This window comes from Sinocyclocheilus anshuiensis, unplaced genomic scaffold (assembly GCF_001515605.1).
Source record: "Sinocyclocheilus anshuiensis isolate Anshui unplaced genomic scaffold, SAMN03320099.WGS_v1.1 scaffold148, whole genome shotgun sequence".
Lineage (NCBI taxonomy): Eukaryota > Metazoa > Chordata > Actinopteri > Cypriniformes > Cyprinidae > Sinocyclocheilus > Sinocyclocheilus anshuiensis.
In genome coordinates, this window is record NW_015555704.1 from 308,987 (window position 1) to 332,411 (window position 23,425).

General features: G+C 36.4%; 2 protein-coding genes across 2 annotated transcripts in view; one reads left to right on the forward strand and one right to left on the reverse strand.

Annotated features, from left to right (window-relative positions):
* The window catches only part of LOC107671777 (cell death regulator Aven-like), a 19,236-nt gene extending 4,972 nt beyond the window's left edge, over window positions 1–14,264 (forward strand). Inside the window, exons 3-6 of the mRNA XM_016464742.1 lie at window positions 11,895–11,965; window positions 12,658–12,753; window positions 12,840–13,107; window positions 13,915–14,264. Coding sequence (XP_016320228.1) covers window positions 11,895–11,965; window positions 12,658–12,753; window positions 12,840–13,107; window positions 13,915–14,054 — 575 coding nt within the window. The 3' untranslated portion in view covers window positions 14,055–14,264. The remainder of the gene's footprint in view (window positions 1–11,894; window positions 11,966–12,657; window positions 12,754–12,839; window positions 13,108–13,914) is intronic.
* A 124-nt stretch (window positions 14,265–14,388) lies between these two features.
* The window catches only part of LOC107671773 (ryanodine receptor 3-like), a 62,624-nt gene continuing 53,587 nt past the window's right edge, over window positions 14,389–23,425 (reverse strand). The window contains exons 82-98 of the mRNA XM_016464733.1: window positions 22,589–22,670; window positions 21,203–22,506; window positions 20,820–20,863; window positions 20,583–20,748; window positions 20,394–20,480; window positions 20,070–20,267; window positions 19,831–19,961; window positions 18,777–18,819; window positions 18,569–18,696; window positions 18,431–18,491; window positions 18,206–18,352; window positions 17,979–18,113; window positions 16,984–17,140; window positions 16,790–16,854; window positions 16,603–16,703; window positions 16,435–16,486; window positions 14,389–15,454 (exon numbers count right to left, since the gene is read on the reverse strand). Of these exons, the coding sequence (XP_016320219.1) occupies window positions 15,359–15,454; window positions 16,435–16,486; window positions 16,603–16,703; window positions 16,790–16,854; window positions 16,984–17,140; window positions 17,979–18,113; window positions 18,206–18,352; window positions 18,431–18,491; window positions 18,569–18,696; window positions 18,777–18,819; window positions 19,831–19,961; window positions 20,070–20,267; window positions 20,394–20,480; window positions 20,583–20,748; window positions 20,820–20,863; window positions 21,203–22,506; window positions 22,589–22,670 (2,997 nt within the window). The 3' untranslated portion in view covers window positions 14,389–15,358. The remainder of the gene's footprint in view (window positions 15,455–16,434; window positions 16,487–16,602; window positions 16,704–16,789; window positions 16,855–16,983; window positions 17,141–17,978; window positions 18,114–18,205; window positions 18,353–18,430; window positions 18,492–18,568; window positions 18,697–18,776; window positions 18,820–19,830; window positions 19,962–20,069; window positions 20,268–20,393; window positions 20,481–20,582; window positions 20,749–20,819; window positions 20,864–21,202; window positions 22,507–22,588; window positions 22,671–23,425) is intronic.

Genomic DNA, 23,425 nt, shown 5'->3' on the forward strand with positions numbered 1-23,425 from the left:
CAAAAACATTAAAACCCATTATAAACGAGGCATTTGTTACATCCAGTGGGGACATAATTACTGATTATAATGACTTATACTGTCTTTTTACGAGTTGTGTTGCATCGCGCCGCGTAAACATAAATCCATGTCTGCATTTGTGATCAGAGAAATGACAAACAACAAGCGCTACTCTACACTGCTCAAAACTCGCGTTTGAATCATCAGTGGCAAATTCTTTAAATATGAAAAGGTAATTACAGACTGTGAGTCAGAACAGCCGACATTGTAGTCTACTCTCCCAGGATCAGGAAACAGTCCTCCATAAAATGCGCTGCACACATCTGAATATTTGGGTTGAACTGTTCTGGAACAGTGTTGTAAATACAACTTAACCACTGATTTCTAGTTGTGTCCTCTTTTGGAAGGCCAAACAAAGTAGTTTCGCTTTCACAACGAAACACAGCATCTCCACGACATGGCGGCGGCGGCAACAACAATACTGCAGTGAGAATAAAAGTTACGCCTTCTTTCTTTGCGTGAACATTTGTGCAGTGTTATGCAAATCTTCCCACATCGTGACGTAGACATGTGGGGGCATGTTTAAACGAGGCGTTTTAAGAGGGCGTGGACAAGTCTTAACTTTTATAAAGAATATCTCTTTGGATTTGAGACTTTAGTCTTTGCAACTTTAGGGATCTTATCTATGCACTAACAGCTTGTAACACTCCAAAGAGAAAGGAAAAATTGAAATTGCATCATATGACCCCTTTAAATTTTTTATCATTAATCCATTGTACCATGAGAATTTTTGCTGCCTTTGTTAGTCACATTACATTAACTAATGTTGATTTATACAACTCAAGTGCTAAATTATTAGTAAATTATTTTTTTTTACCTAGATAAACATAAAAACATTAACCTAGATAAATAAATGCAAAATTATTGGTAATGGTCTGTTTATGAAAGCTATTGCATTAACTAACATAAGTGTATGTTTATTATATTTATTATAGATCATTGTATATATTAATTTATTTAGTCAATTTACACTTCAGTTTCCATAGGTAGAGGCTTTCTTTGTTGTTTTGTTGATCATCTTCACAAATACTGTTTTACTATCCATTTAAATCAGTTCAGTGCATCTCTGGGATCTCCTTACCTGAGCATCATTAAAACAATGTCTTATTGTATTTATTTATTTATTTATCACCCAAAAACGAAAAAAATCATCATTTTTTCTCCCTCATCTCATTCTAAACCAGTATGACTTTTTTTTTTAAATATAAAAGAAGATATTATGAGAAATCTTTCAAATTACATTAAACCTCATTGTCTTACTTTGTATGGACAAAAAACAGAATGCCTGCTTTTGTGTTCCACGGGTTTGAAACAACATGTGGGTGAGAAAATGATGACAGAATTTTTTCAAACCTTTAAAATGAAACATAATGAATTCTTTAAAATGTCAGTCAGTGATATCGGTTGTCTTTCTTTAATAATGTTGACCTGATATTCAGACAGACACTAGAAATTACTACCTTGTCTTTTTATCAATCATATAAGATATATGTCTTCAGTACTCACTGTTTTCATCGCTCAGCCTTGAACTCCATCTACAGATCTGGCTTGGTCAGACTGTCACCCATCCCAAACCTTTTCCTCTCTTGTAGACTCTCAGGAATTGTGTGTCTAGATGCTGCTTCTTCATCCAGTCATGAGCCTGATCTTTAATGATATAATCCTCAAAGTAGTAGTAACTTGTTCTCCATTGTTTTTGGATGGTTTTCTTAAGTAAGAATCAAAGTAAAAAAGCTCAAGTTGTGACAACCACACTAAAGTCCCTAACATTCATTGTTAAGCATCTCCTTTTCTCTCGGTGGTGGAGGATGATGGGGAAATGCTGCTGCTGCTGTTTCTCTGGATGAGTATGTGCTGCTGCCTGTGGATGCACTGACAGACACAGATGTGAATGGCTGGGAGGAGGTCATTCCCACTGGGCTGGGATGATCGTCATGATTTGGGGCAGTGAACAACAGGCAGACGCCAAGAATGGGAGGAGGAAGAGGAGAAGAGCGGGGGGCCGAGCCAAAGCAGAAGTGAGGGGATGAAGGTTAGACCGTTTATACTCATATTGTAGACAGTCGGGGTGTGTGAAGGGGCGGTATTATGCTCACTAAAACATAATGCAGGCAATAATTACTCTCTTTTGACACAGATAGCGTGGCTGCGAGCAAATAGGTGGGTGGAAAGGATGGGTTAGCTGGAAATACAGACGTGAGAAGGTAATTTCATGACTTTTTGGTGTTTCCGTGGGAGCTACTGCAGCTTAAATCAAAGTAAAATGGTCATGTAAAATATTACAAGCTATTGAGGTTCCTAGTGAATTGATTTTGTTTTTAAATATTCCACCAGTAGTTTTTTAGAATAATTGTCTGGTGTTCAAGATAAGGTTGTAACATGAAATAAATTGCTTCTGTTCCACTGGGTTCACGGTTCAGTGAAAAAAAAAGCAATATCTCATCTGCCATTGGTCAGCCAGATGAATAGCCCCACCCCAGATTTACGCCATTGGTTCAGTCAACTCTGCTGTGGGGGACTGGAATAATAGTATTAAAGTGATATTAAAGTATTTTAACGAAAAAATATATATATTTCAGCATTTAGGTGCTTTTAAATTTTTTATTCATTCTAGCATTCAAAAGTTTTAAAGTTTTGAAAGAAATTAATACTTATATGTATTAAATTGATCCAAAAGTGACAGTAAATATGTACAGTGTGTACATTTACATTTGTTTTCAACATTGATAATAATGAGAAAGGTTTCTTGAGCAGTAAAGCAGCATATTTGAATGATTTCTGAAGCATCATGTGACACTGAAGACTGGAGTAATGCTGCTGAGAATTCAGCTTTGCCATCACAGGAATAAATTACATTTTAAAATATATTAAAATAGAAAATGGTTATTTTAAATTGTAATCAAATTTCACAATATTACTTTATTTACTGTATTTTTTATCAAATAAATTGATTGATTAGCATAAGAAACCTCCTTTAAAAATAATTTCAAAAATCGCTTTTTTAAGAGCCTGAATTAATTTTCCTATAAAATGTCTGGATGACTGGACTCTATAGAAGTGTGGTTAGATCTCTCTAATTCTGCTCTCACAGCTGCATGGGTATAATTGGTTACATCATGGGCCATCAAAGGAAGCCGTGAATTATCAAAGAAAAGAAACCGATAACAGTTAATAGAGAGTACAAACATGAAGTTTGTATTGAGTGCCGGACACTGACGACAGCGTTAGCACCTTGCAAGGTGTGTTTGTGTAAGGGTTGTCTGAGCTGGGATTAAGAACAGATCGACCAATTCAGGGTCGTTTCTTTTCACACTTTTCCTTTTGTCAGAAGCAGCACAATATCACTTGTTCATGTCGTCCAGTCAGGTTGACAGGAAATGGCTTATGTAAGATATTGCCATGTAGGGCAGGATTTCCAGGCCTCCAAGTTTATTGATTATAATGAGATCATAATGGAGGATATGAGCCGTATCACATACCCTGGAGGAGGACTAATAACGAAGGGCATAGATTTACAGTGACAGCTCCGCTGTGTTTGCCTGCATCTGTGTGTCTGCCTTAACATAGTATGTCTCCTCTGGGTCTCAGATGGCCAGCAGACACAACTCAGCCCTACACGCCACATACTCGGGTTACACTTGACAGTGAGAGAAGCGAATTGATACTAAATGTTGCCTGAATTTCATGACCTTGTTTAGCTGTTGACTGCACTTCAGTGTGTCTGTGTCCCTGCAGAGAGGGAAAGACATGCTAATTCATTACCAATGACACTGCACCTGTAGGAAACTGCCCCCCTCTTGACGTTTTCTCCTTTATTTCAGTTCCTTGGGTCTCCACCTGTGGCCCTGCTACTGTCAGTTTCACCAGCTGGACCCTCCAAAAATGACTGCACCCTGGTGGGCCAAAGCACTTTAGATTGTCTCTGTTTTTATAGCTCTTGTTGGAAAGCAGCAGTCTTATCTTGCACAAACTCAGCCATTGAAATGTAACTTGCTAAATATGCTTTTCGTATGATTGGTAGTAAGGGTGGTCGATATACCGGTAGACACGATTAACTAGTAAAAATTTGTCAACTGGTAAAGATTTTTCATCTCTATCGCGGTTACACGCTCACGCTTGCTGTGCTATGTAGTCATGAAAATGTATCGTTTATACGCATTTTTAGCATTGCGGTTTAAAACAAGTGATTTTAAGCCGTTGAAACACAATCAGCATCAAAAGAGAACAGTTAAATACACACACTTATATGTGTCAAAATGCCCGTCTTTGCAAGTATCCTCGTAAACACAGTAATTTAGATCTTAATTGAAAGCAAACAGCTGAGAAAGAAAACACAAATCTAACAGTATATTGGATCCGGGCAGCTCTTAAAGTGACAGCAGTCTTCTTGACTAAATCAATTTTGTAACTTTAATAAGAAATATACATTTAATTTACACAGTGAAGAATATGCAGTGTTTTTGTACATTTGATTACTTCATACAATGTATGTAGCATTTCTTGTTTATTTGTTCTACTTTTTTTAAATTTAGGTTAGAATAATTTTTTTGTGATATTGACACTGGTGACAAGAATTATGAAATTTCTATAGACTCAAAAATTTTGATATCATAAAGACTTTATTTAAAGCAAAAATAACTATATCTTGATATATATCATTACCGTGAAATAAAATTACTCATATTGTGATATAAGGTTTTGGTCATATCGCCCCCCCTTAATAGTTAGGATATTCATTTTACACCTTATTTTTTCTGAATATGAGCCTAGTTGATTCAAGCCTGTGTGCTACAGAAGAGATCATACTCGAAATGTGTAGCTACAGCATTTTGTCAAGCCATATAGAAGTTATGCTTTTTCAAAAGGCATGCTGAATTCAGTCTGCTTAGTATGATCACATAAATCCTGTTTTTTTTTTTTTCCAGAACTGGTGTTTCTGAAAGAACACTGGATCTATCTTCCCTTAAATGCTCCGCACCTGCGCTGTGTGCCAGTGTTTTTGATCACGCACATACTGTGACTATAGTCCCCTGCATCAAGCATTGGACAGTAATTATGATGCGGGGGTGTGTGTTTGCACCCACACAGAGTATCAGAATGTCATCTCTGCAATAATGTGTAACAGCAACAACTACTGTGTTAATGACTGTGTCTCTCTTCACTCGCTCTCTTCTCTCTACTGTTGTTACCATAACACCTGTGCAATTTGCATGAGGCTCATTATTTTAAACCATTTTGTATCCTTCAGACACCTTTATGAATGTTGGGAAGTGCAACAGAGGCCACTTGTTTCTAATAATTTCCATATTGGCTTTCCCTATCTTTTCATCTGTCCACCATAACTTACTCCTTTTGTAAGTTTCATCTGTCCACCATAACTTACTCCTTTTAGTTTCCTGTGGTAGAGAGACGATTGTTCCCTTTTGTAACATCACTGAAATGTGGCAGGTTTTTTCAGATCATATTTACAGGTTAAAGGTTCAAGTAACACTTTTGCATGAATATGGTTGTGTAATGATAGCTTTTAGTTATAAATAGCCTGAATGGTCTAATATTATGTCCCCAATGAACCTGTTTTATAATGCTGCCAGGAAATGGTCCCCTGATTGTCCCTTCGAGTTCATGTTTGCCCAGAGATGCATTATTGGGGTTGTGTTGATATTTGGGGCATGAAGTCCTTTGGTATTTGGTTGGAAGTGGATGTTTTTAATGGGCGTTGTCATTGAAATGCCTCAGTTTATTCCTCTGTAATTTGAGTTCTAGATTGGGAAGTCTATCATAACAGATGAAAGAGAAATCTTTCAAGATATTTTTGTATGCCATGTATTTGGTACACTCACTTAGATCTGTCTTGAAATTGATTGCAGTCCAACATATGTATTTTGGTTTTGAATGATCCAAAACATGTCCAAAACATGTTATCATGTCACAGTCATAAAGTCTATATTAAATGTTTACAACAAATTTATTATAAAAAAAAAATATATATATTTTATTAGTAATACAATTATTAATGGCAAGTTTTTTTTATATAACGCATTTGATACACAATGGTAATTCTAAGTGGTATAAATATGTGAATAAAAATAATCAAAAAGTACATAAAATAAAAAAATAAAATAAAAATAAAATAGGGCATAAATTGTGTTTAAAAGGTATTACATTTTTTTTTTAAATAAAAACAATATAGAAATATTATTCTAAGTAACTAAATAAATGTATTATTTTACCCTCGTGTAATTTTGAGCTGAAGAGGATTTACATTTTCCCAAAAATCCTAGTTGGTTATTGCATTAGGCTAAAACTTACTGACTTTGCTCACTTTTTTTATTTTTTTATTTTGTATCATTTTTGTACTGTTTTAGGACCCCCCCCCCCTTACTACACAGAAAATTTTCAGAATATTATATTTATAATATTATAATTTCTATAATATTTTCCTCCTCTTGTTGTTGAAATGCATTTTCCCATAGTTGTTTCTGAAGGTGCTTCTCCTTGTTGAGATGTTTTCTCTGTGTTCATCATTGGGAAATCACCTCCTTTGATCAAGAGTAGCGCATTGAGTGGTTGATTCATCTCTATGGAAATAAATTACTCTTCTAAATCTCTATTAAGATGAGCCACAGCTGTCTGCTAACCTGATGATCAGTTCAGCCCAGTGACCCAGCTGCAACACAGACCCCACTTGTAGAAAGTGCACACACAGACACATTGAGAGTTGTGATGTAACTTTGAGTGGCTTTTATGCTTAGATAAAAATGTAAACATGAAAGGAGAATACTGCTGCCCTTGTAATGTAGGTCAGGTTGGATTCAGAAAAGGACTCTGAATAACATGGTGCAGGAGCAGGCGCAGACTCAGAGGGCCTGGTGGCTTATCTCTGCATGGGCATATGAGATGCCCTTTCACAGCCTTTCGTTCATTGCGGGGGTTGTGTCATTATGACTCGGATGCCGTTTCACACCTCAAGGTCAGATGCTGGTCTCCTGAGAAGAGATGTGCTTTTGAATCACACCGAAGCCCTGCTCTCATACCCATTACTGCATGGGGAGGGCCAGGACTATAGTAACATATGGGGAGGTGGGTCCACAAATAAATAGGGAAGTAATGCATTAAAATAGATTAATATAGAGCATTAGGCACTCATCTGTTGAGAAGCTATTGAGTGTCTGTGAGAGTGGAAAACTCATCTCTCGTGAGACTCGTTGATCACTGATTCAACATCAACTTTCACAATTTCAAAATGATAGTTGAATTGTTCTTTATGCCTCGTTGATGCCATATGATTAACAGGCTCTAGTTCCAGTCAGTTCAACTGCGATTTATCTGTTTTTACCTCCGTTTCTGGTTTAGGAAGCTCAGACCACTTTATAAACATAATGATTTGATGGTTACACAACAGTTTGTTCAGTATCCCACTAACTGATCAGAAACGAAAGCAGAGCTTAGACTTTTAATGATTTGAAGGAAAACATTTTCACATATTTCTCACAAATGTCATATTTAAAGATGTGTTTTCAAATGAACCATGTGTGTGAACTGCACAGTCTTTCCTTTCAAGTCTAGACACTAATAGGAAACTGTTGGTGTTCTGCATGGCAGTGGTGTTGAGACGTATAGTAAATAACCGTCTTATTGTTTGGAATTTTCAGCTTGAAATATTTTAATTGCAATCATCACAGACTGATTTATTTTGATGGTTCAGTTCGTTATGGACTTGCTTTGTGTTAATTGGCTTAGCAATGATTTGCTCAAGAGCCGTGACGACAATGCAAATTAGCAGCTTCTTCCAAAGGGCTGTAGCCTCCCTGCATTAAGTGGCATTTAACGACTAGCAGTGGATGGCCTGTGCTCTTTTTAATACTGTTGGGCTTGTAGGTCCACAGCATTCCATGGTCCTGGTGTCAGTGTTTTATAGGGCCCTTGAAAAAGCAAAGAACGGTGGCCAGATTTGGGTTGGCAGGCTGCATACATGATGCCACTCTCTGGGAGGAAATGACCTGTACTTGTAGCGCTGCTTCCTGAGCCGCTACTCTCCCTCATTCAGAGGACGCCAGCCTGCAGAGAGACACATCTGCCACACTGACATTATGCCAGCACTGCACCAGAGATGCTACTGTACGCTTATGTTTCGTTCACATCAGCCATTTTTACCTGTTTATTGCATATTTGCTATTAGGTTGTGTAAAAAGTAGGGATGCACATTGTCAATATCGACCAATTAATTTTTTTGAATAGGCCAGCATTGGAAGCAGCTTCAAGCCATCTGTGCACTATACAATATCGTACACTAGTTTTGTGTGAGGTGGCCTATTTATTGCTTATTGTTTGTGATGAACTGAATTCAGCTTATTTAATTCATGTTTGAAAATAGCTACTTAAGTTAAACAATGAAAAAAATGATTCAATATTTTTAAATGTAACATTTAAACTATGTATCATTTTATAAACTATTTAAAATTTAAACAATTTCAATTTTTATAAAAGTAAAATAATTTGCAATATGGATTAAGATAAAGAATTGGCCAGTGACTACGGTGGCCCAGTAGTGCACAACACAATGAAATCGCCACAACACATAGGACTAATTAGGTTGTACTAATTTAATTTAACACAACTAACGTTGTGTTGTGGCTTCTTTCTGTTGTGTTGCGACTTGTTTCCTTTGTGTTGCGGCCTGTTTCTACTTTTGTGTGAATTTCGTTGTGTTGTGGCTTGTTTCCATTGTGTTGCAACTTGTTTCTGTTGTGTTGTGCTAATTCCATTGTGTTGTGGTTTGTTTCCGTTGTTTTGTGTAAATTTAATTGTTTTGATTTTTTCTGTTGTGATGCAACTTGTTTCTGTTGTTTTTTTGTGCTATTTTTTTTTTTTTTGTGTTGCGGCTTGTTTCCATTGTTTTGTCCTAATTTTGTTGTGTTGCGGCTTGTTTCTGTTGTGTTACAACTTGTTTCCATTGTATTGTGGCTTGTTTCCATTGTTTTGCGACTTGCTTCCATTGTGCTGCACTGATTTCATGTGTTGCGCCTTGTTTCCTGTTGTTTTGTGCTAATTTCGTTGTACTGCGACTTGTTTCCGTTGTGTTGCAACTTGTTTCCATTGTGTTGTGGAGATTTTTTTGTGTTGTGCACTACCGGGCCACTGTACAGTACTTTTTTTTTATTATGTGACCCTGGGCCACAAAACCTTCTTAAGTCGCACAGGTTTTTTTTTATGGCAAAAATCATTAGGATATTAAGTAAGGATCATGTTCCATGAAGATATTTTGTAAATTTCCTACCGTAAATATCCTACCATAAATATATCAAAACTTAATTTTTGATTAGTAATATGCATTGCTTAGGACTTCATTTGGACAACTTTAAAGCGATTTTCCCAGTATTTTTATTTTTATTTTATTTATTTTTTGCATCTTCAGATTCCAGATTTTTTAAATAGTTGTATCTCGACCAAATATTGTCCTATCCTAACAAACCATACATCAATGGAAAGCTTATTTATTCAGCTTTTAGATGTATAAATCCCAATTTCATAAAAATTGACCCTTATGACTGGTTTTGTGGTCCTGGGTCACATATAGTTTGTTACATCTAATATATTTATTAAATTACAGGTTAAAAAATTATTTATGAACTTTTTTTTAAATAAAAAACATTTTTACAAATTTAAAAATATATATTGATTTATATATTTAAACTGTAGACTTGTTTTATTTTAATTTTAATGAATAAATTGATTCATTATGATTGAATCAACGTTTGTTTGTAATTCTCATTATGCTTAATGATGATTCACAGCATTTTTCATTCACTTTTGATTTTGGAGTGAAATATGACCCAGAATGATCCTGCAGAGGTGAGTAAATAATTGAATAAATTGGTTTTAATTAATTATAGTCTCCGCATGTTAAACTGAGAGAAAGTATTTGACCATTATGCACAGGAGCATTAATTTTACTCAACTTTTGTATGAAAGAGGAAATATGCCTGCAGTCATACTGTAAGTACTGCATATCTGCGTTCCTTCATCTGTAATAATACTCAATTATATTGTTTATCAGACATAACATAAAAATAATCATTGGCCCTTGATCCAACACATTATATTTTTGAATCCCTACTAAACAGTGTCCATATGATCATTTTTTTATTTATTCATGCACTTGTACAAACAATGTATTTATGATATGATAGTATACTATATGATATGATAGTATACTATACTTGTGATAGTAATGCAGCACAGCAGTATGTCACATGCAGCTGGTTTGTTATACTCACTAGCCACACTACTTGCTCCGCTAAAGCTCGGCTGCCCCTCGTTGCACATGCTGACAGGACCTTTGCTTATTGTTATGGCAGCAGTTTCCATGGCGCTGTCACTGCCAGTGAAGGAAACATGATGAAATTGCCTGGATGGCATCTCCTGTCCGCAGCGTTTCTACACTGATGACATCAAGCACTGTGTACTTGGCAGCGTGCTCAGCTTTAGCAGGAATCTTGTTTCCTGTGACGTCAGTGGGATGCTAGATAGACAAAAACTTTAAGAGTAGCATGTTGTTGTTTTTAGTTGCAGCAGTTCATCTTTTTAACACATTATATGAAGTGGCAGAATGCTTCTGAAGTGCTCTTTTGAAGAAGGATCGCTCCTCTTGACCTTGAGACCCTGCTCTGTATCATCCGTGTCGGTTTGGCCAACTGCAGTTGGCAAGTGTGTCTCGAGTGAAAGAGCGTTTCTGAGGCGGGAGGCGCTGAGTATTCTGACTGGGACAGCTGTGCGTGACAGGCCTACGGCTTCTTTCTTCAGCTGTCCCAACTTGCTGCCGCCTCAGAATTCACGCTGCATGTGTCAAGGTGAAAATGACTTCAAAAGATGACACGTTGAGCTGCTGCTGCTGTGAAGGTGCGCAGTGATGGAGATGTGAGAGTTGTTTTTCTTGGCTAAGGATTGAACTAAGAGGCTTGAAAACTAAGTCATAGATATGATTAATGCTTGTCACTGCAATGCAGGGGCTAGGAAGGTGAGCTATAGTACAGTGGTTATTGTTAATGAAAACTATTACAAATGTTTGTTCATTAAAAAACTTAAATAAAATTAAAAACAAATATTTAATTAAAAAAAACAAAACGAAATTTGAAACCTTACCTTGCCAAAATGAAAAATAAAGTTCAAGTACTAAAATTGCTAATGCTAAAATGAAAATTGAAGTATTTAAATAAAAAATAGAAAATAAAAATGCCAAAAGTACATAATTAAGAAAACTTCAATTAAAATTAAAATTGAACATATAAAAATAAACGCTAATTTAAAATAAATACTGTAATAGTATATGAATAATACAAAAATAGCATTAGGGTTTATATAAATAGTATTTATTTCCAATTGCATTTTTTTACAGCTGGATAATCAGCAGAGTGTACATAATGTGATATATAATATTATAATATTGATTTTAGAAATGTAATTAAACCAAATGTTATTATCATTCATGATGAATGGTAATATTTCATATTTAATAATATTGATAAAATAATGAATTCATATTAATAAAAGAAATAAACGGTCAAATATTTATAATAAACATTAATTTGGGCTTTATTCATAATGTAAAATAAAAAAATATGATGTAAATAAAAAAATAATACAATTAGTAAAAGTGGCACATCAGTAATTTCACTGAAATGAAGAATTGAATCTAAGCTTCCTGAAAGTGTCAAAGCAAAATTAATACATTACCTGGTGACTCACCGAATGTACTTTGATTTAACTCTTAAGTGATATATAAATTTTTTTTTTTTTTTTCTTTTTTTAATGTATTACCCGTTTATCCATTTCAGGGGACTCGTTTACACAGTTCAGGTTCTCTGATGAGAAGGACTGGGAGGTGGACTCGCTAGCAAAAAATCAGGTGCATGATCAGTCATTCCACAAGTTATTAAAGGGGTCATATGATGCGATTTCAATTTTTCCTTTCTCTTTGAAGTGTTACAAGCTCTTGGTGCATAAAGAAGATCTGTAAAGTTGCAAAGACTAAAGTCTCAAATCCAAAGAGATATTCTTTATAAAAGTTAAGACTTGTCCACACCCTCCTAAAATGGCTCGTTCTAACACGCCCACATATATCTACGTCACGATGTGGGAAGATTTGCATAACGCCGCCCAAATGTTCACGCAAAGAAAGAAGGCGTAACTTTTATTCTCGCTGCAGTATTGTTGTTGCCGCCGCCGCCATGTCGTGAAGGCCATCACAATATGGTAAGGGGCGTAACATTTCCTTCACACGCTTGAGGAATTCAGCCAATCACACTGGATAGCTGGCCAATCAGCGCACACCTCGCTTTTCTGACCGATGAACTTTGTAAAAATTTACGCATTTCAGAAAGGCAGGGCATAGAGGAGAAACAATAATGTACAGTATATGGGAAAACTGTGGTTAATAAACCACATAAACAAATTTCATTACACCAAATAATGTTCTTTTTAGCAATATGCATATGACCCCTTTATGTATTATGACTCACTTGCATGTTTTGCACTGCAATCATTGAAATGCTGTTGTTTGAGGAAGTATGTTCTCATGGTTGATTGTGATTTCTTCAGATTCCAGCTTTGTTTATAGACCTGCCAGCTTTAACTCAGTCACTTCAAGAGCTTCCACTGCACACAAGACTGAACCTGGAGGCTGAGCTTGTGCAGGTAGATCAATTGCTTTTCTTGTTGGAATACTATGAAATACTTACTAGTACCAGTGAAGAATGTGCTAGTGTTTTAATATGTTTCAGGTGACGACTCCCGTTGAACTTCCGTCTGTGACAGTGCCTCACAGAACCGACTCGACTCTAACAGCTGGATCGAAAGCTCCTCAGGCAGGTGTAAAGCCTGTTCCAGGTACCACACCGTCTCTCAGTGTCTCCACAGCCGTCCCTCCTGCCACAGATGATGCTGACCAGGAGCTCGACCTTCTCCTCGACTTGCAGAAACCCATCACAGAAATTACTTCAGTCGAATCCCACGCTACAACAGACGATGCGCTAAACAGCCCAACACAAGGTCGGTATATGTTTGTTCTTTTTTTTTTGTTAAACAGTGTCGGCGTGTAGTTTAACTAACTAAAATTAGTATTAGTCGTAACTTCCAATAATAAGCTACACAAGTAGTTTTTGGAAATCAGACTCATTTAAGTGAGACAGCTGATGTAAATCGATTCACTGATCAATCTGAATTACTGAATCATTTGAATCACTGCTTCTTTAAGTATGGAGTTGAATGCTGTTTTTTGTCACCGTTTGTAAATAATTACACTACCATTCAGAAGTTTGGGGTCAGTAAGTTTTTTTTTTTTTTTTAAGAAATTTATACTTTTATTACACAATGACACATTATCTTAATTAAAAGTAACGACTTTTACATTGTTAAAAGAATTTCAAATAAATGCTAAACCTTCTATTCAAAAAAACTCACACTATCAAGATTTCCACAAATGAAGCAGCGAAACTGTTTTCAACATTGAGAAGAAATGTTTCTTGAGCACCAAATCAGCATATTGGAATAATAATTTCTGAAGGATCATGTGACACCGAAGACTGAAAATTCAGCATATTTATATAAAATATATATTATTTATATATATAGTAAAATTCCAAATAAATGCTATAATTGCAGAATGAAAGTATATTTAAATGTAATCCTTAAATACTTCAGTGTATTTAGGTACGTTCTGATAGTGCTTTGTAGCAAAGCTAACTACTTGTTTAAAAAGTTAGCTTGATTCTAGATTCTATATCAATCCTGTAGCTTTTGCAAGTGAAGTTTCAAAGTAGTTTCTGATGTAAAAATGTGATTTTATCACCTCAACAGGTTCAAGAGAAGAAGAGAGAAAAGATCAAATGGTTGATATGAAAGAAACGAAGCCAGAAGTGGAAAGTGAAGCTAAACTTACGAGGCAGGAAGTGACAGAGGAGGATCTGGAGGACTGGCTGGACAGCATGATCTCCTGATCCCAGAGAAGCTGACATAGCGTTACTTCTGTGCGGACGTGAATATCATACCGCCACACTTCATTAAGTGTAATAGCCAAGACTAATTCAGTCATGTGGAATATAAAATGCTTCATCGAAGTATTAAGTGCCGGCCGTTCTATCTACCGAGGGAATATACAGCCATACTGCTCGTTGCTGTATACATCCCTCCCAGCTCCAACAACAACAACAGGATGTGGAAGAATTGACAATAAAGCAGACTTGACTAAAAAAAAAGTGTGTAACACAGCATTTCAGACCCATCATATTCTCTTTCATCACTTGACTCTGATTAAAAGCAGTTATGACCAGCTTGGATTTATTGCAATAGCTACTTTATTTTCATTCCCCCTGCTCAAAACAAATGCAAATCACCAAAGCCACTACATACATACAAATGGCCATACAATAGCAGTTTAGTGTATTGACTTCTGTTCAATAAATGTAATTGTTTTTGTCCTCGAATGTAGATTCCCATTACTAGTACTTCATAAATGATCAGGCACACACGATTTCAGTTATTTAACCTTAACCAAACATTAAAAAAGCAGTGTAATGGTTACTTGTGAGCAAACGTCAATTAAAGCTACAAAACTACTAACCCAGGTGAGACAGTCAGTGATAGTCTAAACTAAACTGCAAATAGCAACGAGCAGGAACAAAATGTTTGCATAGTCTCTTGTCATAAGGCACTTTTCTGTATGAGAAACAGCTAGTGGACTGAAGCAGTTATAGGATCGTTATATTGCTCATTCCACCAGTCAGGTTACTGTCCTTAACGGCATTGCACATTCTTCATAGTCTTAGTTTTTAAATCGTGTGTTTTAAAAAGTGTGTTTGGCACTCATTGAATCCTAAGAAGGTATTCTGGTGCATATTTGTGCAGACGTTCATTCAACATCAAAAAACATACACGTTAACATATCTCACAAGTTTGTGTGCATTTGTGAGTTAAGCAAATAAGGCATTTTCCCACGTTTTTTAATCAAACGTGGCTTTGTGTCTTTATTTGGCAATGTGTGCTACATGTTTTTGTTGTTTTTTTTCTCAGTGTTGCACTTGAGTTCACATTTTTGGCTCGATCACAATGAGTTCTCAGTATGTCGCTGTCATTTCTGGTGTAGAAACGATTGAGGTTGTTTTGATTGGATGAATTAGTGAGCAGAGTATGATGAGAGATAGTTTAGGATGTTGTGTCCAACCTGTACAAGGTCCTAAAATCCATGTGGATATTAGGAGCTCATATAGGTTCTCTCATATTAGGACTGAGGACAACATGTCCTCTAGCCCAGCTGGTCCTCGTATTGCTTCCGGAAACAGTCTCCAGCAGGGAAGAAATCCCAGCATCTCTCCTGATACATCTTCCAAACATACGACTCCTGGAATAAAAGAACAATTAGAAGATATCATTTATTAAATATAATAATATACAATAATAGTATACACTACAATTCACAAGTCTGGGATCACACATTTTTCTAAAGAAATTAATATTTTAATTTAGCAAGGATGCATTAAATCCATTGAACATGAGAGTAAAGACATTTATAATTTGACCAAAAAACTTATATTTTAAATAAATGCTGTTATTTTGAATTCTATTCATAAAGGAATCTTAAGAAAAAAATCTTTCCACAGAAATATCAAGGAATGTTTTCAACATTAATATTAGGAAATGTTTCTAGAGCACCAAATCACAATAACTTCTGAAGGATTATGTGAGACTAAAGACTGGAGTAATGGCTGCTGAACATTCAGTTTTACCATAGAAATACAGTTTGAATCATAAGTTTACATACACCTTGCAGAATGTGTAAAAATGCTAATAATTTTAACAAAATAAGATGGATCATGAAAATTCCATTTTTTTTAGTGCTGTCCTGAATAAGCTCATCATTAACTGAAAAAGTTGTGGACCATCCAGGTAATGAAACAGTATTAAGATTCAAGGGTATGTAAACTTTTGAGCCATTTTTATAATTTCAGTTATTTTGTGTTGTGGAGTGTATGTAAACATCTGTTATATGAAAAACCTTGTTAAATAAAAAATAACATGGCATTTTCATGATCCCTCTTATTTTGTTATTAACATTTTGCATATTCTGCATATATAATCATATGAGCAGAACTGTAAATTACATTTTAAATCTATATAAATAGAAAAGTTATTTTGAGTGGTATTTATATTTCACATTATTACAGTTTAACTGTATTTTTGCTCAAATAAATGCAGCCTTGGTGAGCTCAAGAGAATACTTTCAGAAATATTTAAAAAATCTTACCGACCCAAACATTTTGAAAGGTAGTGTATATTGATTTTATAAATAAGGCACTAGTTTTAATTGGATTAATAGATTACCTGACCAGTGTATTCAGTCTCATCTTTGTTGATAAGATACATCAGGAAGAATCTGTTAGAAAGGAATATTTGAATATTCAGATGTGTTTAGTCGATAAAGGAAGCATTATAACAATGCAAAGTTGGTCTTACTTTGCATATCGGATGTCATATACAGTGTTTACTCACAAATAGTTGGCCAGATTGTGCTCTTGTAAGGTATGGGTCTCAAAGCCATGCGGGGTTGTGTCAAAATAGTCATTCCCGATTCCACAGATGAAGCATTTTGTCTACACCAAGGATAAAAAAAAAGTTAAAATAATAACAGACTGTGCTCTTTTTAGACCTTACAAGGAGGACATGTGACAGCGCTCACCTCCATGTCTTCTTTCACCTGCTCCTGCTGGTCTCTCAACTCACCGAAGGCATCAATGATCAAACCTGGTTTGAAAATGAAAGCATTCAGCATTATGTTGGTGTTCTGAATGTTCACAGTAGTGACTGTGAGACTATGATGGGTTGGGGTAGTTTTGTTGCTATTTAAGATCAGTGTGGCTTATAAAGCAGTACCCTGAATGATGGCCAGCAGGATGACGATGACGAAGAAGAAGAAGGTGATGTCAAACAGAATGCGGTAGAGCTCAGACGGGTCGCCTGCAGGGTCCACGATTTCATCACCGATGCCACCGCCAGCTCTCACACCCACGTACATGTGGAACAGGTAGCACTGAGGAGTCATGGGATTCGCTTTAGTTTTTAATGATCTAGCAAAGCAGTTTGGACATTACATACACAATACTGTTCAAAGGTTTGAGGTTTGTAGAATGCTTTTATTTATTCAAAAATACAGTAAAAAGATATTGATACTATTGTGAAATATTACTACAATTTAAATTGTAATAAATTTTCAATGTCATTTATTTCTGTGATTGCAACGATGAATTTTCAGCAGCCATTACTCCAGAAATCATTCTGATATGACGATTTGATCAAGTAACAATTTTTATTATTCAATATCAATTTTGAAAACAGTTGTGCTGCTTAATACTTTTGTAAAAAAAACAAAAAAAAACTATGATACATTTTATTCATCAGATACTTACTGTCACTTTTGATCAATTTAATGCACCGTTGCTGAATAAAATGATGAATTTCTTTCAAAAAAATCTTACTGACCCCAAACGTTTGAACATAATACATATGTATATTAAACAATGAAATATAAAAGTAAAAATTTAAAAATCAAGCTTTAAAGGCACTCTTAATATTTTATACTCTTATAAATTTTCCCATTTCTTTTTAAAAGTGTTAAGAAGAAATCAATGGTATTTTTCTCATTAAATGAATTTTTCGCATTTAGGTCACCTAAGCATTTGATATATTTGAATAAAAAAACTTGATATGACCTGACAACATTATCTTACTGAATAAATTATTAATTCCTGCATTAATGCATCCACACCAATAGTCAGTATAAGTCAAAGGTGACTTCCAGATCAGCCAGATGGAAAACAACATGGTAAATGTCCTTCAAGGATCTTTTCAAAATGAAATGCTAAACTCACAGTCATCATATCATCACATTTCATGTCAGGTGCGTCCTCATCCTCGCTTTTGTTGTAGAACTTGCGGAAGAAGTTAAAAGCCACCACGGTGTACAGGTAGACCACAACCGCCAGGAGGCCCACAGTCAATACCAGCTGTTCAGATGAAGAAGATACTCTCATCATCAGATCAGAAGTATCTTGGTGTGAAGCTGTACTACAGTCACCCTCTGCTGGAGGAGACTTACCTGTTTGCCATTGTGAGTCACAGAAGAGAGGATGGTCCTCAGTGTCTTGACACCCATGGCAATGTCCAGCAAATGAGCGGCAAAGAAGAAGTTATTGTAATGTCCCAGAATAGACATGGTGGTGTACCAGATCAGGTAGAGGTAAGACTAGAGATGAAAGACAAAACGTTATTGTCCTGATACAGGATATTCCTCTTTATGTTTTCAAATCTGAGCCATACTCACGTTGTCCGTCAGCACCACCCCCATTTTCCAGATGTGGTACTTGGTATCAATTGAGCTCAACCTGCAGTTGAAACCAAAACATGACTGAATGCTTTAATGCTCTTTCAAACCAAATGTTTTCATGTCCCGTCAGCTCACCAGGACAGCAGGGAGGCCTCCTTCACCACGGCCTCTTCAGTGGGATCAAAGTCCAGAGCACTCTTATCCAGACCCAGGAGTTCAGCTATGCGCTCGGCCCCGTACAAGTCACCATATTTATTGATGACCTACAGAGGACAGTGGAAATTGGATATGCAGACAGTCCAATGAATACAAGCACCATCAAGTTGTGTGTGATTCTGCTTACCTTCCTCTTAATAAATTTGTCCCAGTAATTGTTAGGGAAGGACCTGAAAGACAGGTATGGAAGTTTGTAAGTACTCATGCTCTGAAGAACTGATGGATTGATTTATCAATTACTTCATGAATTACAAAGAATATGTTATACCAATGGGTAGTTAAAACTGATATTGAAATCAATCAAAAGAAAAGTGTACATATTGGGTCCTGTAACTGGTGACAATTAACTTTCAGTATTTCCTTTTTGAATCATGTTTGTCTTCACTATTTCTTTTGAAATGGTCCTGTAGTGTGACAATCACAATTTATAAATGTACAAATACTCATTGTAGTTTCTCAATTGATATGAATGATACTTTTAAAAGGTTTTAAAAATTCAGTTTAAAATAATTTTGCCGTGTGTATGTTTGACTGAAAAGTAAAATGTTTCTGTTGATAATTTGACCATTGTCCATTTTATGAAAAACATTTAGTGCAGCATATTAACTTATATTTCATGTCAATGTACATACACAATTATTTGTAAAAGTATTTAAAAGAAATTAATACTTTTATTCATCAAGGACACATTAAACTGAACAATAGTGACATTAAATGTATAATGTTACAAAAGATTTCTGTTCTTTTGAACTTTCTGTTCATTACAGAATAATAAAATAAATAAAAAAATGTGTCATGGTTTCCACAAAAATAGTAAGCAGCACAACTGTTTTGAACATTGATAATAATAAGAAATGTTTCCGTCGACCCGGGTTGCATTCCCATGCTTTCCTGGCTGATCTTTACGGTCATATCCAATAAAGGCATAAAAAGGCCAAAAACATAACTTCAAAAAAAGAAAAGAAAAAGAAAATCTTACAGACTCCAAACTTTTGAACAGTAGTATAATGTGTAATTATGTGATGCTACTTGTTGTGCTGACGTATGTGGAGTACACTTATTGTTACTATATAGAACTGTTGAGTGCTATATTAAATAAATATAATAATATCTGAAATTGACACTGTAATGTAAATGTAGCGTAAGGGACTGAATGAAAGAATGTCTAAAGTGTTTCTTACGGAGTTGCAATGACCAAACGATCCCACTGTCCTTTGATGTCATCATCAGACGGCTGCTCGGTAATATACAAGCCATCAAACTCAAGCTTCCTGGCGATCTCCTTCTCCCGCTTGAACACAACTAAAGGAACCTACAGCGAGGAGAAAACAAGAATACATAAACACGGTTGTGCAGAATCTGGCTTTGAAATATTCTTAATCCTGATGAATGTAATCAAATGAGAGCAATCAGTATAAACCTTAAGGCAGTAATATCCAACAACACAGAGTAAGGAGATGATCGTGTGCAGTACAGCCAAGAACGTCAATGTGGGTGCCATGTAGCCAGTGTTCTCCTGAAGAATGAAGTATTCCATTCCTTCATCATCTTCATCACCTTCCTCCTCTTCACCACCCCAGGATCCCTCCTCTTCCTCATCATCGAATTCTCCAGTCACCTTTAGAGAGCAGCAATATTCAAAAGTGTTAGAGAGCAACTATGCAAATGACCAAATAGGTGATTATTCATTCATTCAATGTCGACTTCACGTTCATTAGCACATTTAAAGTTATCTGCAAAACACCTTGTAGAAGAGCAGGATGAAGTTAATGGCGAAGACCACAAACAAGGCCAGAAGACGAAGGTTGTAGAAATTGCGAGCCAGGTAGTTCTACAGAGGAAGAGAGAAATGTTAATGTTTCATCGTTGCCACTCAAACAAAATTTCCTGTGGGACAAAGTTTAATTAAAAATGTGACTGAAGCTTTTCTTACCAGCATTTTGGCTTTGTAGACTTCAAGCCCTGCAAAGAAGCTGGCCATAAATGCTGGAGCTTCTTCCTTTGCTGAGCCACGTTTGGCTTTTGGAGCTGGTTTTGCTGCTGCTGGTTCCTCAGGAGTTTCCTCTTTAGCCTTGTCTTCTTTCTCTTGATTCTCAGTGCTAAAAAACACTGAAATGTCAGAACATTTTGATCAAGAAATGATCCGACAACATCTAAATAGCCAACTTACTCAGCTTTCTCTGGCTCGGATTCTGGCTTCTCTGCTGCTACTTTCTGTGTAGTAAAAAACAATATACTTTGTCACGTGTTTGATTCAAATACTAGAATAATATTACTTAGAGAGGAAAGCATTATATTTATGTTTTAAGGGAGATGAAAACAAGGCTCTAGGCGATAGATATACAGGGTGTTCAATTAAAACATGATGAAACATCTTTTCAAAACAACTTTTAGTTCACTTTCACAAATACTTCATAAAATAATTGTATTAGTTGTGAAAATTACATGTGATCTAGGGCCTTAAATGCCATTGTAAAAACTGCAAGTCTAGGCCTCATTTTCATTCACATTAAATTCAATATGGCGTCTACGCAGACTAAGGTACGTAGATACCTGGCTCTTCTTTTTCTCAACAGGGGAGCTAGACTCTGTCAGGACCTCACAGACATCACCCAGACCAAGTTCTGCCACATGCTTCCCCTCCTTCTTCACAGCTGGATTAAGTAGATCCATGATCATATCCGTTTCCAGCTTCTCAGCACCAGCACCAGTCATCTGCACCATATCTGCAGACACCACCAATTCGCTGCTCTCTGATTTTTCTGCTTCCATTACATCACCATGGATCCCAAACTGTGTTGGATCAGGCATGTTACCCAAGATATCTGTCACTTTCATGTTTTTAGCACCCTCCACAAGACCCCCTCCAAACATGGAGGACCAAATAATATGAAAGAACCCGAAGATGATGGCGAAAATGCCTTTGAAGAACCCAGTGAAGAGCATCCAGAAGAAGGAGAAGAACCCTGTGATCATTTCCCTGATGGTAAGTTTCCTGAATTTTTTCAACTGTTTCCTCATACTCTTAAACGTCAGCATTTTACGGAAATTAGACATGCTCTTCTTCACAGAAGCGCAGGCTGCAGTGAAGGCCGAGGCGGACTCAAGAGATGAGTCTTCCTTCTCAGACAATCCTTCAAGCAGACTATGCAACTCCTCGTCTTCGTCCTCCTCGGGTCGTTCTGCGGCGTCTGGCTCAGAGATCTGAGAGGCCAACTGCATCTCAAAGATGGTGTCCTCACAGAAGTTCACAAATAACTCCATCTTCTCACTCTCACCGCCTTCGTTGACCACATCGAAGATGAATTGCCGTTTGGACTCTTTGACCTGAGGCTTTTCCCATTGGGTTCTGCTAGACTCGCTGATCTCAAAGTAAACCCTCTCAATCCTCTTGGCACCCCCTATGATCTCAATACGGCCCAGGTATGGCTCAAAGTAACTGAGAACGCTTTCAGCCAGGTCTAAGAAGGTGGACAAGCGTGAGTCGTGAGGCATGTGTTCTGAAAGGTTAGTAAGAAGCACAGCCACGTTGAAGCCGATGTCCTTGGCTGGTTCATGGAAGCGTTCCACAAACTCCTTGTAGTTGAACATATCATTTTCATCGGCCTCCACACAGGAGAGGAGAAACTCGATCTCAGACTGTGTGTATTGCTTTTGGCTATCCATAGACTTCTGGAACTCCTTCTTGGATATAACGCCTTTGCAATCTGGGTCGTACTCCTTAAAGTTATCAGATGTAGTGAGGTCCTTCAGTTTGAGGAACATGTCGAAGAACTTGAGGATCATTTCCACATTGCTGGAGGACTCCACTAATGTGTCAACCATCTGCTTGCCGATAGTTCCATTCACCACATTACCTGTAACATGCAGTTGATGCATTAACCATTGCTAGTCTCTTACTAGTTCCATTATGTTTGAAAGAAAAAAAACAACTCTCACCCTCCAGAAGAGATAACATCATGACCACCATATCTTTCTGCAAATCCATCAGCTCTTTCAATAACTCGATTTGACTAGAATCCTGAAACAAATGACATTTAATGTTGAGCGGCATCTTATTTGAGAAGGGTCTGGCTGCAGACTTGCACTCTCAGCCTTGCATTCTCAGACTTGCACTCTCAGACACTTGTGCTTCCACAATTGACATCACTTTCAGTCTTTTTTTATTTTTTATTTTGTTCTATTTATTGATTACTTTTTGTTTGAATCTCTCAACATTTTACAACAGTAGCCAGGTGGTGAAGACAAGAAAAAATAAACTAAATTATGTCTAAATGTCACTTGCAATCTTCACTTGCACTCTACGCTACCTGCGACGTCACTTGCAATCGACACAAATCATGTGTGTTGCCAATGGAGACAAGAAGCTGTGGTGGTGATTAAACGATTAAAACTAATTTAGTACTATAACGTACAGGGTCCTGCAAGAAAAAGACAAGACCCGCAAATCCGTGACTACAGAACAGCAGAATATGAACGCAATTTCCTCCCGTAGAAAAACATAAACACTTAATATGGCTTAATGTATTAAGATACATTAAGTGCAATTAAAAGATCAAATTCGATATATAGTTATTATTTAATGTACTACAAGGCAAGCAGATGGCCATGAACACAATGCGCAAACTTTCACTTGTCCTCCCATACAGCAAAACGCTTAATGTGGCATAATAACGGATGATAAAGACAATTCAGTAGCCTATATGTCTTGTTGTTGACTCAAAGTATATACAGAACAGCAAATATGAACGTGCATTATGAAATGCATTAAGTGAT